Source organism: Capsicum annuum, chromosome 1, assembly GCF_002878395.1.
Source record: "Capsicum annuum cultivar UCD-10X-F1 chromosome 1, UCD10Xv1.1, whole genome shotgun sequence".
NCBI classification, from domain to species: Eukaryota; Viridiplantae; Streptophyta; class Magnoliopsida; order Solanales; family Solanaceae; genus Capsicum; species Capsicum annuum.
This window is the reverse complement of record NC_061111.1, coordinates 248,199,589-248,217,235: the sequence shown is the minus strand read 5'-3', so window position 1 is coordinate 248,217,235 and position 17,647 is coordinate 248,199,589. Positions and strand designations below refer to the sequence as shown.

The following is a 17,647-nucleotide window of genomic DNA, read 5'->3' as shown; positions in this document are numbered from 1 at the left end:
CTATAAATTACACGAAAGTAATTTTACTGTTGCTTCAAGACTCTTCTCGGTACAATATATTAGAAACAAAGAGCCAAAGAAACTAGGTTTTCTGTTTTGATTTTTCTTAATCAACATATTTATATAATTTAGCATTTCTTTGTACTTAATTACTACACCATAACTAGTTAATTTATTTTGAATTTTTGATCATTCACCTCAAAGGACAAAGTGATTCGAAATTATTGATTACTTTGATCCGGTCAAAGTGATTAGCCTTTGCCAAACATGGTGAATGTTTGGAATATAGTTGATATGTCTTAGATTTAATTTCACAAGTGATGATTTGAACATATTTTTATAAATATTATTTGATATCAATATATGACCTTTAATATTTTCTTTTATAGTTATACCAAATTATTTGATAATAGGATAAAGTCTTTGATTGAGTTTTAAAACTTGATATTATGATGGAGGTCATGTCAATGAGAGAGTCATATTTCTTATAATTTGATATAGAAAATTAAACTATATCTCTTGACTGAAATATATATGCGATATATATATTGATATCTAATTATATAATGGTATATAATAAAATCTATATCTATAATATAATAATAATATAATATATAATATAATATAATATATATATATATATATATATATATATATTAAAAGTGTGAACGCCCTTAGAAAAGTGATTTGAACTTTTTGCCCTTCATTAAAACACTTTACAATAGACAAGATCGTCTTTTCACTTTTTTTTCTCCAATTATTATTTAATTATATATATGATTTTGAATCCTAAAATATATGAGTTAGGATTTTAAAATATGGTAAAGGATTAGGACTTTAAAATATGGTAAAAAAAAAATTCTTAAATTAGGACTAGGTTTAATTTTCAACTTATATTCTTAATTAGGGATTTGAAATCCACTAAATTTTGAATAAAGTGAAAGTTTACTATACTTTAATAGTACCGGCACTTTGACAACATTGTTTTAAATTTACAGTAATGCACGTAGGCTTAATTTAATTATTTTTATATTATTTAAGTATTCAAGATATAAAGAAATACTATACCTATTTTAACTCAACAGGAACTTCTAATATTTTACAATTCTAAATTAATTTAAATACTACTTATTAATGTGTAGTAAATGTAAGTCTCCAATAATTCTATTTAACTAATATTTAGCAAATAATTTTTAAGTCCGTTTATTTCTACTTTCTCCTTTCTCTCCTTATTACGTTTCTTTTCTTCTTCTTATTTGTCTTTTTGTTTAGGTTATGTGCAGAAAAATCAAATGTGATATATCTTCATCTTTTTTCTTCAAAGTATTAACCTTCGCTTCAACAAGAATGGTTATGATTTTATTCGTTATGTTTTCTTCAACTATTATAATTGTCATCCGCTAGGTTAGTAAGTTATTCTCTCTCTCTTTTTTTGAGTTGTTTTTCCTTTTCTATTGGTTGTCGTGACTTATTATATTTTCTTTAGCTTGAGAGTGATTTTAAGTTTAATACGTCATGCATTATTATATCTGTTTTGTTTGTGAATTTTGATTTCTAGGTTTGATATTCTCGTATGTTCAAATCTAACAACGTAATTATTTTTCTCATATATATATATGTGCTTACGATAAAATACTTGTTTTGAACTTTTTGTACTTCATTAAAAACCTTCGTAATAGATAAAATCGTTTAATTTTAAATAATCAAAAGTTACGCGTGCGAGGCACGTGCAGCTAAACTAGATATATATATAAATATATATCTATAATCTATAATCTTATATTAAAAGTGTGAAGACCTTTAGAAAAGTGATTTGAACTTTTTACCCTTCATTAAAAGACTTTTTTTTTAGACAAAATTGTTTTTCACTATTTTTTAAATTTATTATTTAATTATTTTTTATTATATTAACTAGACTTCCTAAAATATGTAGGACTCCTAAAATATAAATGGTAGGAGAATTAATTAATATTTTCCTTTCAATTAGATTTCCTAAAATATATGAAATTCTTAAAATATATGGTAGGAAAATTAATTAATATTTTTCATCCTCATTGATTGTGATTCTACTTTGTGTTTTGCGCAGAAATACTAGCAATCTACATGATACTTGTGTTTTATTTTTTACAGAGATAATAGCAATCTACGTGATATTTGTGTTCTATTTTGTGCAGAAATATGAGTAATCTACGTGGTATTTGTGTTAGCTTTGGTTCTCTTTTGGGGTACGAGAAAAAGATTGATGCTCATGTAACTTGATTCGATTGCATCGATGCTTGATTTTCTAATCCTCAACTTCTTCACTATTTTTGTCATCATAATAAAATTCAATATGTGTATATATATATATATATATCTTCTTTGTTTTCATTCAAATTATTCTTTGAGGTTAAAATTTTTGCTCAGGCAAGAATTAGTTGGACCAAAATCGAAACTTTGTGATCACTATTATATTATTTTTTATAGTTTACAGGTCGTAGATGAATGTCGGTTGACTTTGAAGTATTTCTTGTGTAAAGGTTAGGTTTAATTGTATCGTTTTGATCTTTATTATCTTATTGTTTTATTTTAATTTATAGATACTAGATAAATGTTGGTTGGCTTTGAAAATTTTTTTTAGGTAAAGGTTAGGTTTAATTGTATTATCGTAATATCTCTATTAGTTTGTTATTTTGTGGTAGTTTACAGTTCGTAGATGAATCTCGATCGGGTTTGAGAAATTTTTGTGTGTAAAATTTAAGTTTAATTGTATTGTTTTGATATCACTTTTATCGTATTATTTTGTTGCAGATTACAGGTGATAGATAAATGTTAAATGTTAGTCGGCTTTGAGGATTTTTTTATGTAAAGGTTAGGTTTAGTTGTATTATTTTGATATCTCTATTATCGTATTATTTTGTTATTGTTTACAAGTGGTAGATGAGTGTCGGACGACTTTGAAAATTTTTTTGTGTATAAAGATTAGAGTTAATTGTATTATTTTGATGTTTCTATCATTTTATTGTTTTGTTACAATTTACAGATGTTAGATAATTATCGATCGAATTTTAAAAATATTTTTGGTAAATATTAGGTTTAGTAAATAAATTCTCCATCTTTACATACTCAAAAAATATTAAATTTAATTATTATATTCATCTTTATTATTTAAAAAAATATCCTATTTAATGTAATGTTTGAACTTATTAAAGTGAGGTACACGCGCAAGGCGCGTACACCTAAACTAGTAATATTAAAGTATGAAAACCCTTAGAAAAGTGATTTGAACTTTTTATCCTCCATTAAAATACTCTCCTTTAGACAAAATCGTCTTTTTACTACTTTTTAAAATTATAATTATACATAAATACTAATAATATATATATTTTAAAAAATAAAAAATCACCATTATTAAAAGAATTCTAATTATAATAAACTGTACAACTTGTTTGAAATAAAATTCAACATATACACTAGAATAACAAATTTGTCTTATTTTTGGATAGTTGCTTTATTTTTTGGGGAAAAAAAACTTAGGAATATACTTATTGTATGGTGAAAGTTGAATTCCAACTCTTAATTAAAATTGCAATACCGTTTAATTTTCATGAACTTTTCATACAATACACACGGCCAAAGGTGAAGTCCCTTAATTTTTGAAACTCAATCCAATGTCAAATTGGACTTTAACGCAATAAACTCATCCAATTTTAATTTGGATTCAAGTTCTTATAAATATTTTACTTATATATAATAATAATTAAATAAAAATAATTTGAGAAAAATAGGGAAAAGATGATTTTATCTATTGTAGAAACTTTTAATGAAGGGCAAATAATTTAAACATGAATTCAACGTGTGTGTGTATATATATATATATATATATCTTCTTCTACTTCTACTATATTTATTTATTTATTTATTTTTTTGTATTTTCAGAGACTGGAGTTTTGCAATCATTATCATATTGTTTTATTGTAGTTTACAGATCGTAGATGAATGTCGGTTGGCTTTGAAATTTTTTTTATGTAAATTTTAGTTGTAATTGCATTGTTTTGATATCTTTATTATTATATTATTTTATTTTAATTTACAGTACTCGATGAATGTCGGTCGGCTTTGAAGAATTTTTTTGGATAAAGGTTGGGTTTAACTGTATTATTTTAATATCTCTATTAGTGTATTGTTTTGTGATAATTTACAGGTCGTAGATGGTAGTTTATAGGTCGTAGATGAATTGATCAGCGTTGAGAATTTTTTATGTGTAAATGTTAGGTTTAATTGTATTGTTTTGATATCTCTTTTATCGTATTGTTTTGTCATAGTTTATAGGTGGTAGATAAATGTCGACTGACTTAAAAAAAATTAGGTGGAAATTAGGTTTAATTGTATTGTTTTAATATCTCTGATTTGGGATTTTTTTTTTATGTAAAAGTTAAGTTTAGATGTATTGCTTTGATATCTCTATCATTATGTTATTTTGTTGTAGTTTACAGGTGGTAAATGAATGCCCGTCGGCTTTGAGGAAATTTTTTTTGTAAAGGTTATATTTAATTGTATTGTTTACATATCTCTATCATTATATTGTTGTTATAGTTTACAGGTTTTAGATGAATATTAATCAAATTTGAATTTTTTTTGATAAAAATTAGATTTAATTAAATAAATTCTACATTTTTACATTAACATTTGAATTAATTAATGTGAAATATATGCGCGAATAACGTAGATCTAAACTAGTACTATTAAAAGAGAGGACTTATATATTCCATCTAATTTGAATTGGACCCTGCACCGTGTAGCCGAGATTCAGTAATTTGGAAAATTTTCTATAAAAGTTTAATTATAAAATTAAATTCTTACCTCAACTAAATTATTACCTTAATTAAATAAGAAAAAAATATTATATAAACGGGTGATGGAAAGATTCTATAAAATAAGTTTATAAAAAAAGTTTTCATTACGAGAAAAAATTTGAATCGTGATCAAAAGGTTTTCGCTATGAGAAAATTCTTATGAGGAAACAACTTTATTAAAAGTGTGACAGTTCAAAATCAAGAGAGAAAATATAATTAATAAAAAAAAGTATTTTCATCTTACTTTATTGTGAGTTGATTTTTTTATTTTTTTAAAATCTCAATACATTATTCATAATACAATTTTTTTTGTGAGTTTTATTGATCAACGAGTTGATAGCACAGATCGCTTTTGGTGTGGATACGCATAGTCTTCATATTTTGTATTACAAACTTCACTATCAGGTTTGTCTTGAAACTTATTCATTACTAGTTAATAAATTTAAACGCAAGAAAATCTGTTTAGAGTTGTTGTTTTTTTTCCTTTTTGTGTGTTATGAATATCCTGCAATTCCATACCGAATTCCTACACAACTTTTTAGCACAATCAACTTTTTAATATGATAATATTTCTTTGTTAGTTAATTAAATTTATTTAAATAAATACATTTCGTATATATATATTTTTATTTTACTCTTAATTGGTGCGTGTTAATATTGAGTTTAATATGATTAGTTCCAATAATTTTCCTTCTTATTTAAATTCTTTATCCAATGAAATCTTGTAAGGAAGAGCTGAAATACTTTTTTAGTACTTCACTTTAATTTATTCGTGAAATTGGACATGCACGAATAAGGTTATCCCGCATTAGTGTTAGGACCGTGAAAGCTAGCAAAGTAAACCTCAAAAGACGCCAAATAAGAAGACAAACAAGAAATACATCAAAAGAGACACAATAATTTAACGTGGTTCGGTCAATCGACCTACATCTACAAAGAGATGAGCAATCCACTATATAAAAAGACTAGTCTAATAGGTGGGAGAACTCATTTGACTTATAATCCCTTTAGCATTTCTCTATTTTTTCAATGTGGGATAATTGGTTCATAACAATCGTCTCCGCTTGAGAACCAACGACCTCATTGGCCACGGCTGACACCCCTCTTAGGTCCAGGCCACCACTCTGATTCGCAGCTCCACATGTGGATCGATTCTCGTTGGTCACGGCTATGCCCAGTTAGTCACGGCTGGCACCCCTCTTGGGTCCAGGCCACCACTACGAGTCACAACCCAACGCACAGCTCCCCACTTGTGGATTGATCCTCGTTGGTCACAGCTACGCCCAGTTGGTCATGGCTGGCATCCCCTCTTGGGTCCAGGCCATCACTCCGAGTCACGGCCCAACGCGTGGGACTCTCAATGAAAGCACCAATGTTATAAACCAAATGGGAGAGTCCAACCTAAAAGACAAATCTAATAGGTAGGAGAACCCATTTGACTTATAATCCCCTTAGAATTTCTCTATTTTTCCAATGTAGGATAATTGGTTCATAACAGTCACACAAGTGATACTGTAACACTTGTGTCTCACAAAGTTTCTCCCAAACGAAACTTTCAAACTCCTAAAACTACATTGTGGATGGTACAAAATAAGAAGAAAGGGGCCTCTATTTATAGAGTCTATAACCTTTTTCCTATAAGAATAAGGATTAGCCAAATATGGAGAATATGTTTTTCTTTTCCTTAAAGGAAACTCAATTACGACACCTAAAGAAAAACCTAATTATGGTAAGAAAGTCAGGATAAACACCAACAATTAGATCTCCGGTTGGGACCACTCAATAGTATCATGGAATAGTAAGTATTTTTTCATCATTAAATTGATCCCTCATGCTCAGAGGCGGATCCAGGATTTTCAGTGAGGGAATTCAGTAGTACATATACGGACTAGTTGAAGGAGGTTCAGTCTCTATTATTTATACATAATTTTTTTTTTATCATGTAAAAATAGTATAATTTTCCGACGAAGAGGGTTCGAATGAACCCCTGGAATACATGTACATCCGCCACTGCTCGTACTTGAACTCTCTCAGCATGAAATCACCTAAGTTACGGGGCACATGTTACCCCTTTAATATGAAATTTTTTAGCATAAATTCAAATTAGTTAGAACATCAAATGTGGAGGTAGAAGCGGCCTTTGACAATGAACCCTCTTCAACAGAGAACTATACTATATATGTATGATTGAGATTAACTTATATATATAATAGATATTAAATCTCATCGATTAATTTTTCTTCAAACGTTGAACCTTCTTAGTTGAAAACTTGAAATCTTGGGCTGTGTCTTCCCATGTGCCGAATGAAAATAAGAAGAATCCAACAAAGAAATGATGTCTGGTTGGTGAATGACAGCTTGGTTCAACAATGGTTCACAACTCAATTTACCAATGATTTGATTGGTGGGCCGCCATATATAATGATATTTTATGAGATTATTCTTGAAATTAAATAATATCCATTTGCATCTGGTGGTTGGTCAATAGAGCTAATCGAGAACATCAAGTTACAAATTCTAATAGAAATAAAAAGCACTAGTTAAATCTTCCCATCTTATCTAATAATTATTGCTTGTAGGTATCTGGTGAATTTAGTAAAAGTAGGTAAAAAGCTAGTTCAAAACATCATAGTTATAAGAAATATATATAATATCTATTACTATAAATTAAATAAAATTATTACAAAATATTTTTAAATTATTATTATTATTTCACCATCAAATTATTTATCATACCTTATATATATACTAGTTACGAAATGTCCGTGCAAGGCACGGACCCAACAATATAAAGTCTGATAATAGAAATATTTTTTAGAAATATTTTTAAAAAAGTATAATATAATTTCTTTCTAATATAATTTAAATTTGAAAAATATCCAAAATCTTATCCTCACTTCTTTTTCAAATTTTAAGGTAATTTTTGTGATAGTTATAAAAATGACTAATTTTATTATTTGTATAGTTATATAATAAAATATAACTTCAACTTCAAAATTTTCAAATAAAGTTAAAATATATTTGTAATAGTATGTTGTAACTTGTATATGTGATCTAATTTATCTTATTATGTGGTTATATATTTTGAAATATTATTTTTTTAGATTAAATTTAATTATATATTTTGAATAAATAAGTCAAAATTGAATAATTTTGCTAAATTTTTAAAAGATAAAGCTATGATTCCAACTCCAACTTTTACAAAAATTTATAAAGTGAAAAAGAATTTTAATTTTACTATCTAATTTCAATAAAAAGAAATTATGAAGGAATAAAAAGTAAAAGCAAATATGTAAAATATTGAAATTAGTTGAAGAAGACGCAGAGAGTAATATGACATAAAATAATCACCGGCATTCACGTGTGTTTACCTAATAGCCCTTTTAAATTATTCATATGTGCTTTTCTAGGAAACATCATCCTTCTCTTTCTCATGTGGTCCTACTTGGAAAAGTGCTGCATGGGAGATAGAAAGGAAAAGTAGACATTGAAATGAAATAAAAATAATTTAGTTATTCCATTTTTCAAAGATCCATGGTTTTTGTCCTAATTTTTTTTATTAAAATTAAGTTATATTTTTCTTAGAAGGGAAATAAAAGTAATACCATAATTACTTTTATTTTTTTGAAAAGAAAAATATAAAATTTTTTTATATTTGACAAACCTTTTTCTTAGAAAAAGGTTTTAGAACTTTATAAATAGAAGACCCTTCTTTTTGTACTAAAAATACAATAACATCTATAATGTAGTATTCAAAGAGTCTCTGTTTAAGGGGAGGAGGGGGAATATCTCCCAATAGGTTTATTGTTTTTCGATATTAGGTTTTCATTATATGTCTCTTGATCAAAATATATCAATAATATTATGTTTTTAGTTTAGTTTTCTTTGTCGTCTGATGTATCATTCCATAATTTGCAAATTTTAAGCTTCCGCTTGACGCCTCTCTATTTCGAACCACCAACACCCATTTGGACATAAATTTTTTGTTCTATATTTCAAGTTTTTCTTTATAAGAAAAAGATTACTTTATTATTATACAAGTGATTAGATAGATCTTAACGTAGGTCTGGCTTAACGAAGATATGATTTTAAATAGAAAATTATGAAGGACGCTAACTAAGATAAAGTATTAGTTAGGTAATTAAGAATAGAGTGATGTCTTGTTGTTCGTAGGTATATATTTGTTGGTATGTATCGTAGTAATTGCTACCGTACTTTTTTACTTTTGATATCAATCGTCATATGTTATTTATCTATGTTTCGATCTACATATGATTTTGTGATGTTATTAGTTTTGTTATTAATTGATATGTTTGGATTTGATGCATTTGAGCCGATGATCTTTCAGAAACAATTTCTTAATTTTACGAGATAGTAATCCTTATAATATGCGTTCTATCCTCCTCACACTCACTTGTTAAAGTTCATTGATTATGTTGTTGTTTTGTTGATTATATATTATTCCTTCCGTTACTAAATAAATGATATTTATTTATCTAGGAATATAAGTATCTCACTTCACTCACGATACTATATTCTGAATTTAAACATTTTTTATTTGGTGAATGTATACAAAATTTTAAAAGTGACTGTATTATACTATTTTAATAATGAAACAACTTTTTTTATTAAAAAAACACTCTATTACATTGATCCTCCAAAAATTTAGAATAAGTAGACGTTTGGTCCTCATAATTTGTTTTTTTTTTTTTGAAAAATTATTTAGTGAGAAAAATAAGGTAATAGTGTTTGGCCATTAAAATTATTTTATTTTAATAAAAATTATTTTTAAAAATAAAAATAATTAAATTTATTTCACTTTTTTACTCTTACTTTTCTCACAAAATTTTAAAAATAAGTCCAATTTATATGCATAATCAAACACAACACTAATTTTAGTTTCAACTTTAACTTTAATTTTAACTTCCAAAAATTATTATTTTCATGATATGGATCATCAAAAAATTTTCAAGAAAAATACACTATCACAAAGAAAAAAAAAAGACAAAACAAAGAAAGAATAATGATCACTTACTTTCCAAATTTCACTCCAACAGTTTTTCTCCATTCATTGAATGTGGAACGCGTAAACCGATAAGGTTCCATAACTTAGCACATGGCATTTGTCAAATCTGTGCACAACATCACTATACTTGGCAACCACTTTTTATTTTTAAAAAAATAATAATATAATATTCAATATATTTTCACAAGTAGAATATAAAAAAAAAGTGTATATATATTAATGGATCTCATTTCTTTTCACAGGTACATAGATTGTTTCTATGGATAATCCGCTCAAGGAAAGTATTTTAAAGTAATTTTAAAAGATAAAAATATCAAAATGCAGAAGCGACAGTATTGATATATCTATCATGAGTGAAATCGAAGAAGAATATCGTATACACAATATTTATCCTTTTCAATACACATTCGTTCAAGAAAAGGATTTTAAAGTAGTTTGAAAAAAGAAAATAAAAAAGCGCACAAATAACAATAACAGTATACCCAATATATTCATACAGGTAAAATTTGAGAAGCATCATCATATATACATATATCTTATTCTTTTCTTGATGATAAAGAGACTGATTATGATAATTGCTCAACTCAAACAAAACATGCAAATAAAAAGAGAGAATGTAAAAATAAAGGAATTTTAATAGCTCAATCGATTGAATATTTGAACTCTTAAGTTGTTGTTTGTTTCTCATATTTAATTTCATTTCTAGTTCTCCATCCCCTACCCCCAGTTACATATACTCCTTCATCTCATTTTATATGTCTATATTTGACCGAATATAGAATTTAAGAAATAAATAATGACTTTATAAAGTTTATAAAATTGTTCATCTTAAACTTACTTTAATATCTACTTTTTAGTTACTTTTTCTTATTATATAAGAATGATGCTATTAAATAGTTGTTAAATAAGGAAAGACGAAAGACGACATTCATATATATATATATAATATTTAAAATAATATGATAATCTAGGAAGAAATAACAATAAGCCAAACTAGGCAACCTTTTTTCTTCAACAAAAAGCACATATTACCTTCGAATAATGAACTTATAGTGAAGTGTCGGCAGCTTCCTTTTTTCAAATAATTTTAATTGCTTTCAGGCACTTTATTATTCATTTTTAAAAGAAATAAAAAAAAAAACAGCTTTAAGATTGGATCTTTCTCTCCTCTTTCTTTATTTTGGATACCAAAACAGGGAAGCTTTTGAAAAGATTCTCATCCTACAATAATATAAAAATGAATAAAAAGCATATATTAAGATGCAGTATTATTATTGCCCGCGAGGGCATGATTGAGTGTTTGGTAGGTGCATCTTGCATGCAGTGGCGGATTTAGAAATTATGAATGCTTGAAAAATCGGAACACATATATTGACGCTCAGGCTTTAAAGTTCCGCCTCGAAAATAAAATACCTATGCATCTATCTTTTTGATTTGCTAGATGATTTTTTAAGTCTTATATCGATTTTTATATATTTTATATAAAACTATATCTACTCTGCATAGGATGTAACTGGTGTCGGAGCACCCCAAAATTGACTTTAGATCCGCCCTTGCTCTCATGTGGGAGATCTGTGATCGAATTCACCTTTGCCTGTAGCTCAGTCATGAACTCATCACATGGAGTAAAATTTATGAATTTATATTTTATAGTGATGTTAAGTTAAAGTGCAATAATAAATGAATTCACAATGAAATATCTATAGATATTTATTCCCCAATTTTTTTTTCAAATGTGTTTTGAAACAAGACTCTTGAGTTTACGGACTACCGAAAATAATTTTTTTGCCCTATAAAAATACATTTATTATGAGACTGTATATGTATGTTATTGTTTCTCTTAATATATGTTACCCTTACAAAAGTAATTGATTCCTCTTAAATCTACATAATATGTGCTAGATTCGTCATTGTGTATAGTGTTAAATTATGCAAAGAATTCTACAAGTAAATCTTCATAAAATATGAAAAATTATGAAAATAAGACCTGTTACTGTGCTATAACAAGTGAAAGTGATTGGATGATGTAAAGTTTTGTACTTCTCTACTAAAAGAAGCTTTTAAATTTTTATTTTTTTTTGAAAATCTTAAACAGACAATATTTTTGATTAAATTTTCAGAATCATCACAAGAATTCTTCAAGAATAGTAACGGCTTCAGTAACTGTTAAATGTTACAAAAATAAATGTACAGTAAATTAATATAACACATTAAACTACATTCAGTATAAAAAATTGATAACATCACCAACGAATAAAATATATTCAGTATAATTTTATAAGTGATCTTAAATAAAATAAGTATGTAAACAGAGTTTATTACTAACTCGGATGATAAATAGACTGTTTTTAATAGATCATCGACATGATAACATCAATGTAGACAGTTATTTTTTTCAATATAAATATATGCTTTTAAAGGAAAGTTTTGAAGTAACTGATAAAGTTATTGTCGTCTGACAAGAGTCAGGTCACGAGTCCAAGACGTTGAAATAGTGCTTGCAAAAATGGAAAGTGAAGTTGCGTTCAGTAGATTTTTGTGATCCGACACTTTCCGTACTCCGTACATAACGGGAGTTATAGCACACCCAATTACTTTTTTTTAGTATAAATATATACTTCTGCTCTATACTTTCAGACATCAGATGCTTTAGGGACCCTGCTTTTTTGTTCCCCCTCAATTTATTTTTTCTAATTTTAGCTCCAAACACAAAATACACAGCTAGCTAAATTTATACTGCAAAATTTCAACAAAAATAATTTCATTTGACATTTTTTTTCCCTTCAGAATCATTGCTATTCCAGGTAATTATATTGAACTTAAATTTCATTTCTGTATTTGTAGTAATTTTTATGTTTGTTCTGACATGGTTAAGAAATAAAATCTTGCTAAAACAGAGATACAGGTAGTATATTAAATGTAAGTATTAAATCTTTCTCAAAATGAGATGTTTTTCTTTTCTTGGCTTTTCTTTGTTGTTTCATTATTTAGACTTTTCTGCTCTTTTTTATTTTTTGGTTATTTATATTGATTTGTACTTATTTTTAACATATGTAATTAATATGCAGGATGGTAAAAAGGGCAATGCAACTATGGTTACATGCAATAATTACTTTGCTAATTGTTTTAATTAGTGAAGGTCATCCAGTTGATATTACTTATCTAGAGAGTGCAGTAGCTAAAGGAGCTGGTAAGAATTTCTTTCAATCACATTATTTATATACAAATACATTATTATGTATTTTGATGTGGGAAACAAATAATATATATAGACAGAGTTAAATATATATTTTAGAACTTGTAGTTTCAACTTAGAGTCTATGACGTTTAAATTCTGAATCCGACTATGGAAAAGATTTCAGGAATGTGGAAATGTATTGATTTTGAGGGGGAATCTGATCAAAGGCCGAGTTAAGATTTTGAGTTTATGAGTTCTTAGAAATGGTAGCTTATTAATATTTATACATACTAAGTGAATTTAACACAACTACTTGGTCTAGACCAAAGCAAATCCAAAACTCGTAAGAACTGTAGCTCCATCCCTAGATCCACAGTTGACGTCATGGGTATATTTTTGTGAAAAAATATGGAGTTAAATATATATTTTTTGGACTTATAAGTTCAAATTAGAATTGACGATGTCTAAATCCTGAATCCGTCACTGACTCAGAGTAAAAAAATATTTAGGAATGTGAAAATGTTTTGATTTTTTTGATGTCAATGTTGTGTTTGCAGTATGTTTGGATGGGAGTCCGCCAGCATACCATTTTGATAAAGGATTTGGAGCAGGTGTTAACAATTGGTTCATCCAACTTGAGGTTTGTTTGGTGCCTTTTTTTTTTATGAGTAAATTTGGATCATTTCTCGATTTGTTAATGTTCTCTGTATTGTTCCAAATCAGATGTCTCCGAAGAGTTAAAATGTAGATTTTTAGGCTCTATGATACCCTTTTGAATTCTTGAAACAAGATCGTCGAGGTGTGCGTAAGTTGGTCTGGATAGCATTGTTATAAAAAACGAGTTATTACATGAATTTTGAACACATTCCGAGTGAGTTTTATTGAAATTTTTAAAATGATAGATCGCGTAAATGAATTTTCATCTGAATTCATACCTATGTCTATGGGAATTTTCAGGGAGGAGCATGGTGCAACAACGCCACAACTTGCCTTGCTCGTACAAAAACACGATTGGGATCATCAAAACTGATGGTAAAGACAGTGTCCTTCTCGGGGATTTTGAGCAACAAGGCGAAGTTTAATCCAGGTAGAGTTTCATCCTTGTTCATATAAATCGTTTTCACGCCTTTTTTATTCTTAAAACATTATTCTGATTGATTGTGTTTTGGAAATTGTAGACTTTTACAACTGGAACAGAATTAGAATTAGATATTGCGATGGATCATCCTTTACTGGTGACGTTGAAGCAGTCGATCCAGTAAGTCTATGTTAAAATACTATACAATTATTGATTGAGAAATAATGGGTCAAAAGCACTCCTGAATTATCGTTCTTTGCGTGTTTGACGTCCAACTATCAGTCGTGCCATTTTTTCACCTGAACTATCACCATCTATGTATTAAAACACAACTCAACTCAACTGAACGAAAAAGGAACCGCTGATAGTTAAGGTGCATTTTGATACATAGATGATAGTTCAGGTAGAAAAATGGAACAACTAATAGTTTTGAGTGTGAAACTCGTGAAAAAGTGATAGTTCAGATGTCTTTTTGACCATTCATTCTTATTGATTTAATATAAACAACGAGCTGTCCAAGTATCGTGATTATAGAGTTGGAAGTATTTTCATTGATTCTTAATGGACATGTTGAATTATGTCAGAAAACCAAAGTATTCTACAGAGGAGCCAGGATTTTTTCAGCTGTTATGGAGGATTTCTTGGCTAAAGGAATGAAGAATGCTCAGAATGTAGGATGAATCAATCGATTATACATTATTGCAGCCGAGTGTACTCATCGTGCCAAATTGTTTAGTTGTTGACTGGACTTTTTTTTTCGAATCGTAGGCTATTCTTGGGGGATGTTCAGCTGGTAGTTTGGCTGCGATTCTACATTGTGATAGATTTAAAGGTCTACTTCCACCTGGTGCTAAAGTCAAATGTCTCTCAGATGCTGGTTTCTTTATCAATACGTAAGTTACGCGATTCGTGTTTGTTAAAATTTGCGAGAATTTAAATTTCTGATTTGGTACTAGTAAAATTTTTGATTCTCTGTTGCAGGCAGACTATTGCCGGTACCTCTCATATTGAACAGTTCTACAATGAAGTTGCTAATACACATGTATGTCTCTCCTTTCCAATCTATATGGCACTCTTTCTTTTTAGTCCGTCTTGAATAAATGACATCTTTCTATATTTAGTATTAACAATTCTAACTTTAAACTTCTCATTTTATGCTTACTGAAATGGTTTATATCCACACATATATCTATGGCTTGTCTTAAACTATAAGTTTCAGAAGTCTTTTGTTCATCTTAAACTCCATGCCCAGCCAAACAACTTCACATAGAGACAGAGGGAGTAATTCTCTGTGACATAATCTGCTGGTCATAACGTCCCCTTCATACCAAAAATGATGCTCAGACCTACAATGAACTGTAAATTTTTCGTGTATGAAGATGAGTGAAAAATCGGGTGTAACAGTATAGTCACTAAGAAAGTTCTATAGATTCAATTTTACTCTTACTAATTGTGTTATGTTATTTTGATTCAGGGTTCCACGAAGAATTTGCCTCAATCGTGTACCTCAAGACTGAAACCGGGATTGGTAAGATGAACGTTATTTTCACAAAAATATATTTTTTTTCCCCTTATTTGATCCATAGTCTTATGTGAGAACACCACGATTTTTGTTGCAGTGCTTTTTCCCACAAAACGTTGCGCAACAAATCCAGACACCACTTTTCCTAGTAAATGCAGCCTATGATTCCTGGCAGGTCAGTTCATGTCTGAAATTTCGTGTTGATTTTATTTTTTGTATGCTTTGGTTCGAGCTTCTGACAATTTTTTCCTCGTTTGTAATGTTGATTTCCTCCAAGTTATGTATGATTTTAGGAAATGAAATGCGCAGTTAGCTTTCACATTGTAGAAATAAAGCAGAAAAAGGATCGTAAAACATCTTCAGATAAAATATAAAGGAAACACGAGTTGATATCAGGTCATACGAATCCTAAGTCTTTATGCTACCGAGAGAGAACAAACTCATTTTCTTGTTCTATCATCATTTAACGAGTAAATTTTTACAGCTACCATAGGCTTAATAGAGAATATGGTCACCTCAAGACGATCAGCTTACCACGTTTGCCTCAGAATTTAATCACCTATTCAAGTTACTCAAGTCGTAAAATGCTTGAGGAAAGGACTCACAGTAGTAAGAAGATGTTTTTACAAGTAGCTCTTTCATAAGTTGTGGTTAATATGAATTGCTTCGTCTATTCTATGAGACGAGTTCTCTTTATCTCTGTCCTATATCTCCATCACTGTTCTTCTAGCTCCACCAATACGTTTCTCTCCTTAGAGTCAAGTGGCTTTCTGCTCCTTCCCTCTTCTCTGTTGACTTCATCACGTAGGGGTGCAGGATAGACACTAACGCTTCTGATTAGTAAAAGTTTCCTCACTCAATAAGACAAAAGTTCCACTACGACCAGTAACATTTTTTTGTTTGGTTATAGTATCTCAAAGACATGTTATATATAGATACACTATTTACGAGGATAATTTTGCCCTTTAAATCGATGATTTTTGCTTATTTATTATTCTTAAATTTTTCAGATAAAGAACATTTTAGCTCCCGGTGTTGCTGATCCTCATGGAACTTGGCGCAACTGCAAGCTTGACATACTGAAATGCTCGTCTTCTCAGCTCCAAACCATGCAAGGTTCAAACTCTTAAGCCCTTTGTCGTTCTTTCATTCAGTAGGAATACACCGTTAAGCTATCGATCATTGGACTCTAAATACTTAAAACTAAAAATAACTGGTTGTAGTAAGCGTGAAGGTGCTAAATCATATGAAGTACTTACATTCAGAAGCTGTGCTTTGCTCTTTGTGTCTAATACATGGAATTTATTTCTCAGCCTTTAGGTCAGAGTTCTTGAAAGCGTTGAATTCACTCGGCCCTTCCTCGACAAGAGGGTATTACATCAATTCCTGTTATGCACACTGTCAAACTGGAACACAAGAGACATGGATGAGGGACGACTCGCCAGTATTATCTGGCACGGTATGCAATCAGCTAACAAAATTATTTTGAAATTCTGTTGGTCATACCTAAGATTCTATCTTACTGTTTTAGACAACCATTGACACTGCTAAAAATTGTGTTCTTACAGACAATTGCCAAAGCAGTTGGAGATTGGTATTACGACAGAAAACGGTTCCAAGAGATTGATTGTCCTTACCCCTGTAACAAAACCTGCAAGAACCGGAATTTTGAATCGGATGCTAGCAAGGACGATACCGAAGACTAATAGAAATTTTTTCTCTTAGATTGTTATACATAGTTTACAAAATTTTCCACAAGGGAGAAAGAGAAAATATGGAATTAAAGGTGTGCATCGATTATATTGCAATAAGGGAAAGCCAACAATGCACAAAATTGTGTTTTGGTTTCCTAGTAGAAACTGTTTTGTATCATTTTGTTTGAGGTTAATATTATGTATCTTGTTATAATGTAAAAGTCAATAATTATAGTGCTATATTGACATCCTTTACAACTCAGAAAGTTGACAAAGGGTATCATGGTTCAACTTAACTAAACATTCTTGGTGCA

At 29.0% G+C, this 17,647-nt stretch overlaps 1 protein-coding gene across 1 annotated transcript; it reads left to right on the top strand.

Moving 5' to 3' along the window:
• The first annotated feature begins 12,290 nt into the window (after positions 1-12,290).
• Positions 12,291-17,647, top strand: LOC107849818 (pectin acetylesterase 8). The gene is made up of 13 exons (XM_016694374.2): positions 12,291-12,665; positions 12,930-13,051; positions 13,597-13,679; positions 13,997-14,126; positions 14,218-14,297; positions 14,702-14,788; positions 14,886-15,010; positions 15,099-15,159; positions 15,592-15,645; positions 15,737-15,814; positions 16,650-16,755; positions 16,953-17,098; positions 17,208-17,647. The coding sequence occupies exons 2-13, from the start codon at positions 12,931-12,933 to the stop codon at positions 17,343-17,345; spliced, it is 1,209 nt and encodes a 402-aa protein (XP_016549860.1). The 5' UTR covers positions 12,291-12,665; position 12,930; the 3' UTR covers positions 17,346-17,647.

Coding starts and splice junctions, on each gene's coding strand:
- LOC107849818 (XM_016694374.2), top strand. CDS start 12,931: ATGGTAAAAAGGGCAATGCAACTATGGTTACATGCAATAATTACTTTG. Junction 14,127..14,217: donor CAAGGCGAAGTTTAATCCAG/GTAGAGTTTCAT, acceptor TGGAAATTGTAG/ACTTTTACAACTGGAACAGA. Junction 15,815..16,649: donor CAGCCTATGATTCCTGGCAG/GTCAGTTCATGT, acceptor TAAATTTTTCAG/ATAAAGAACATTTTAGCTCC.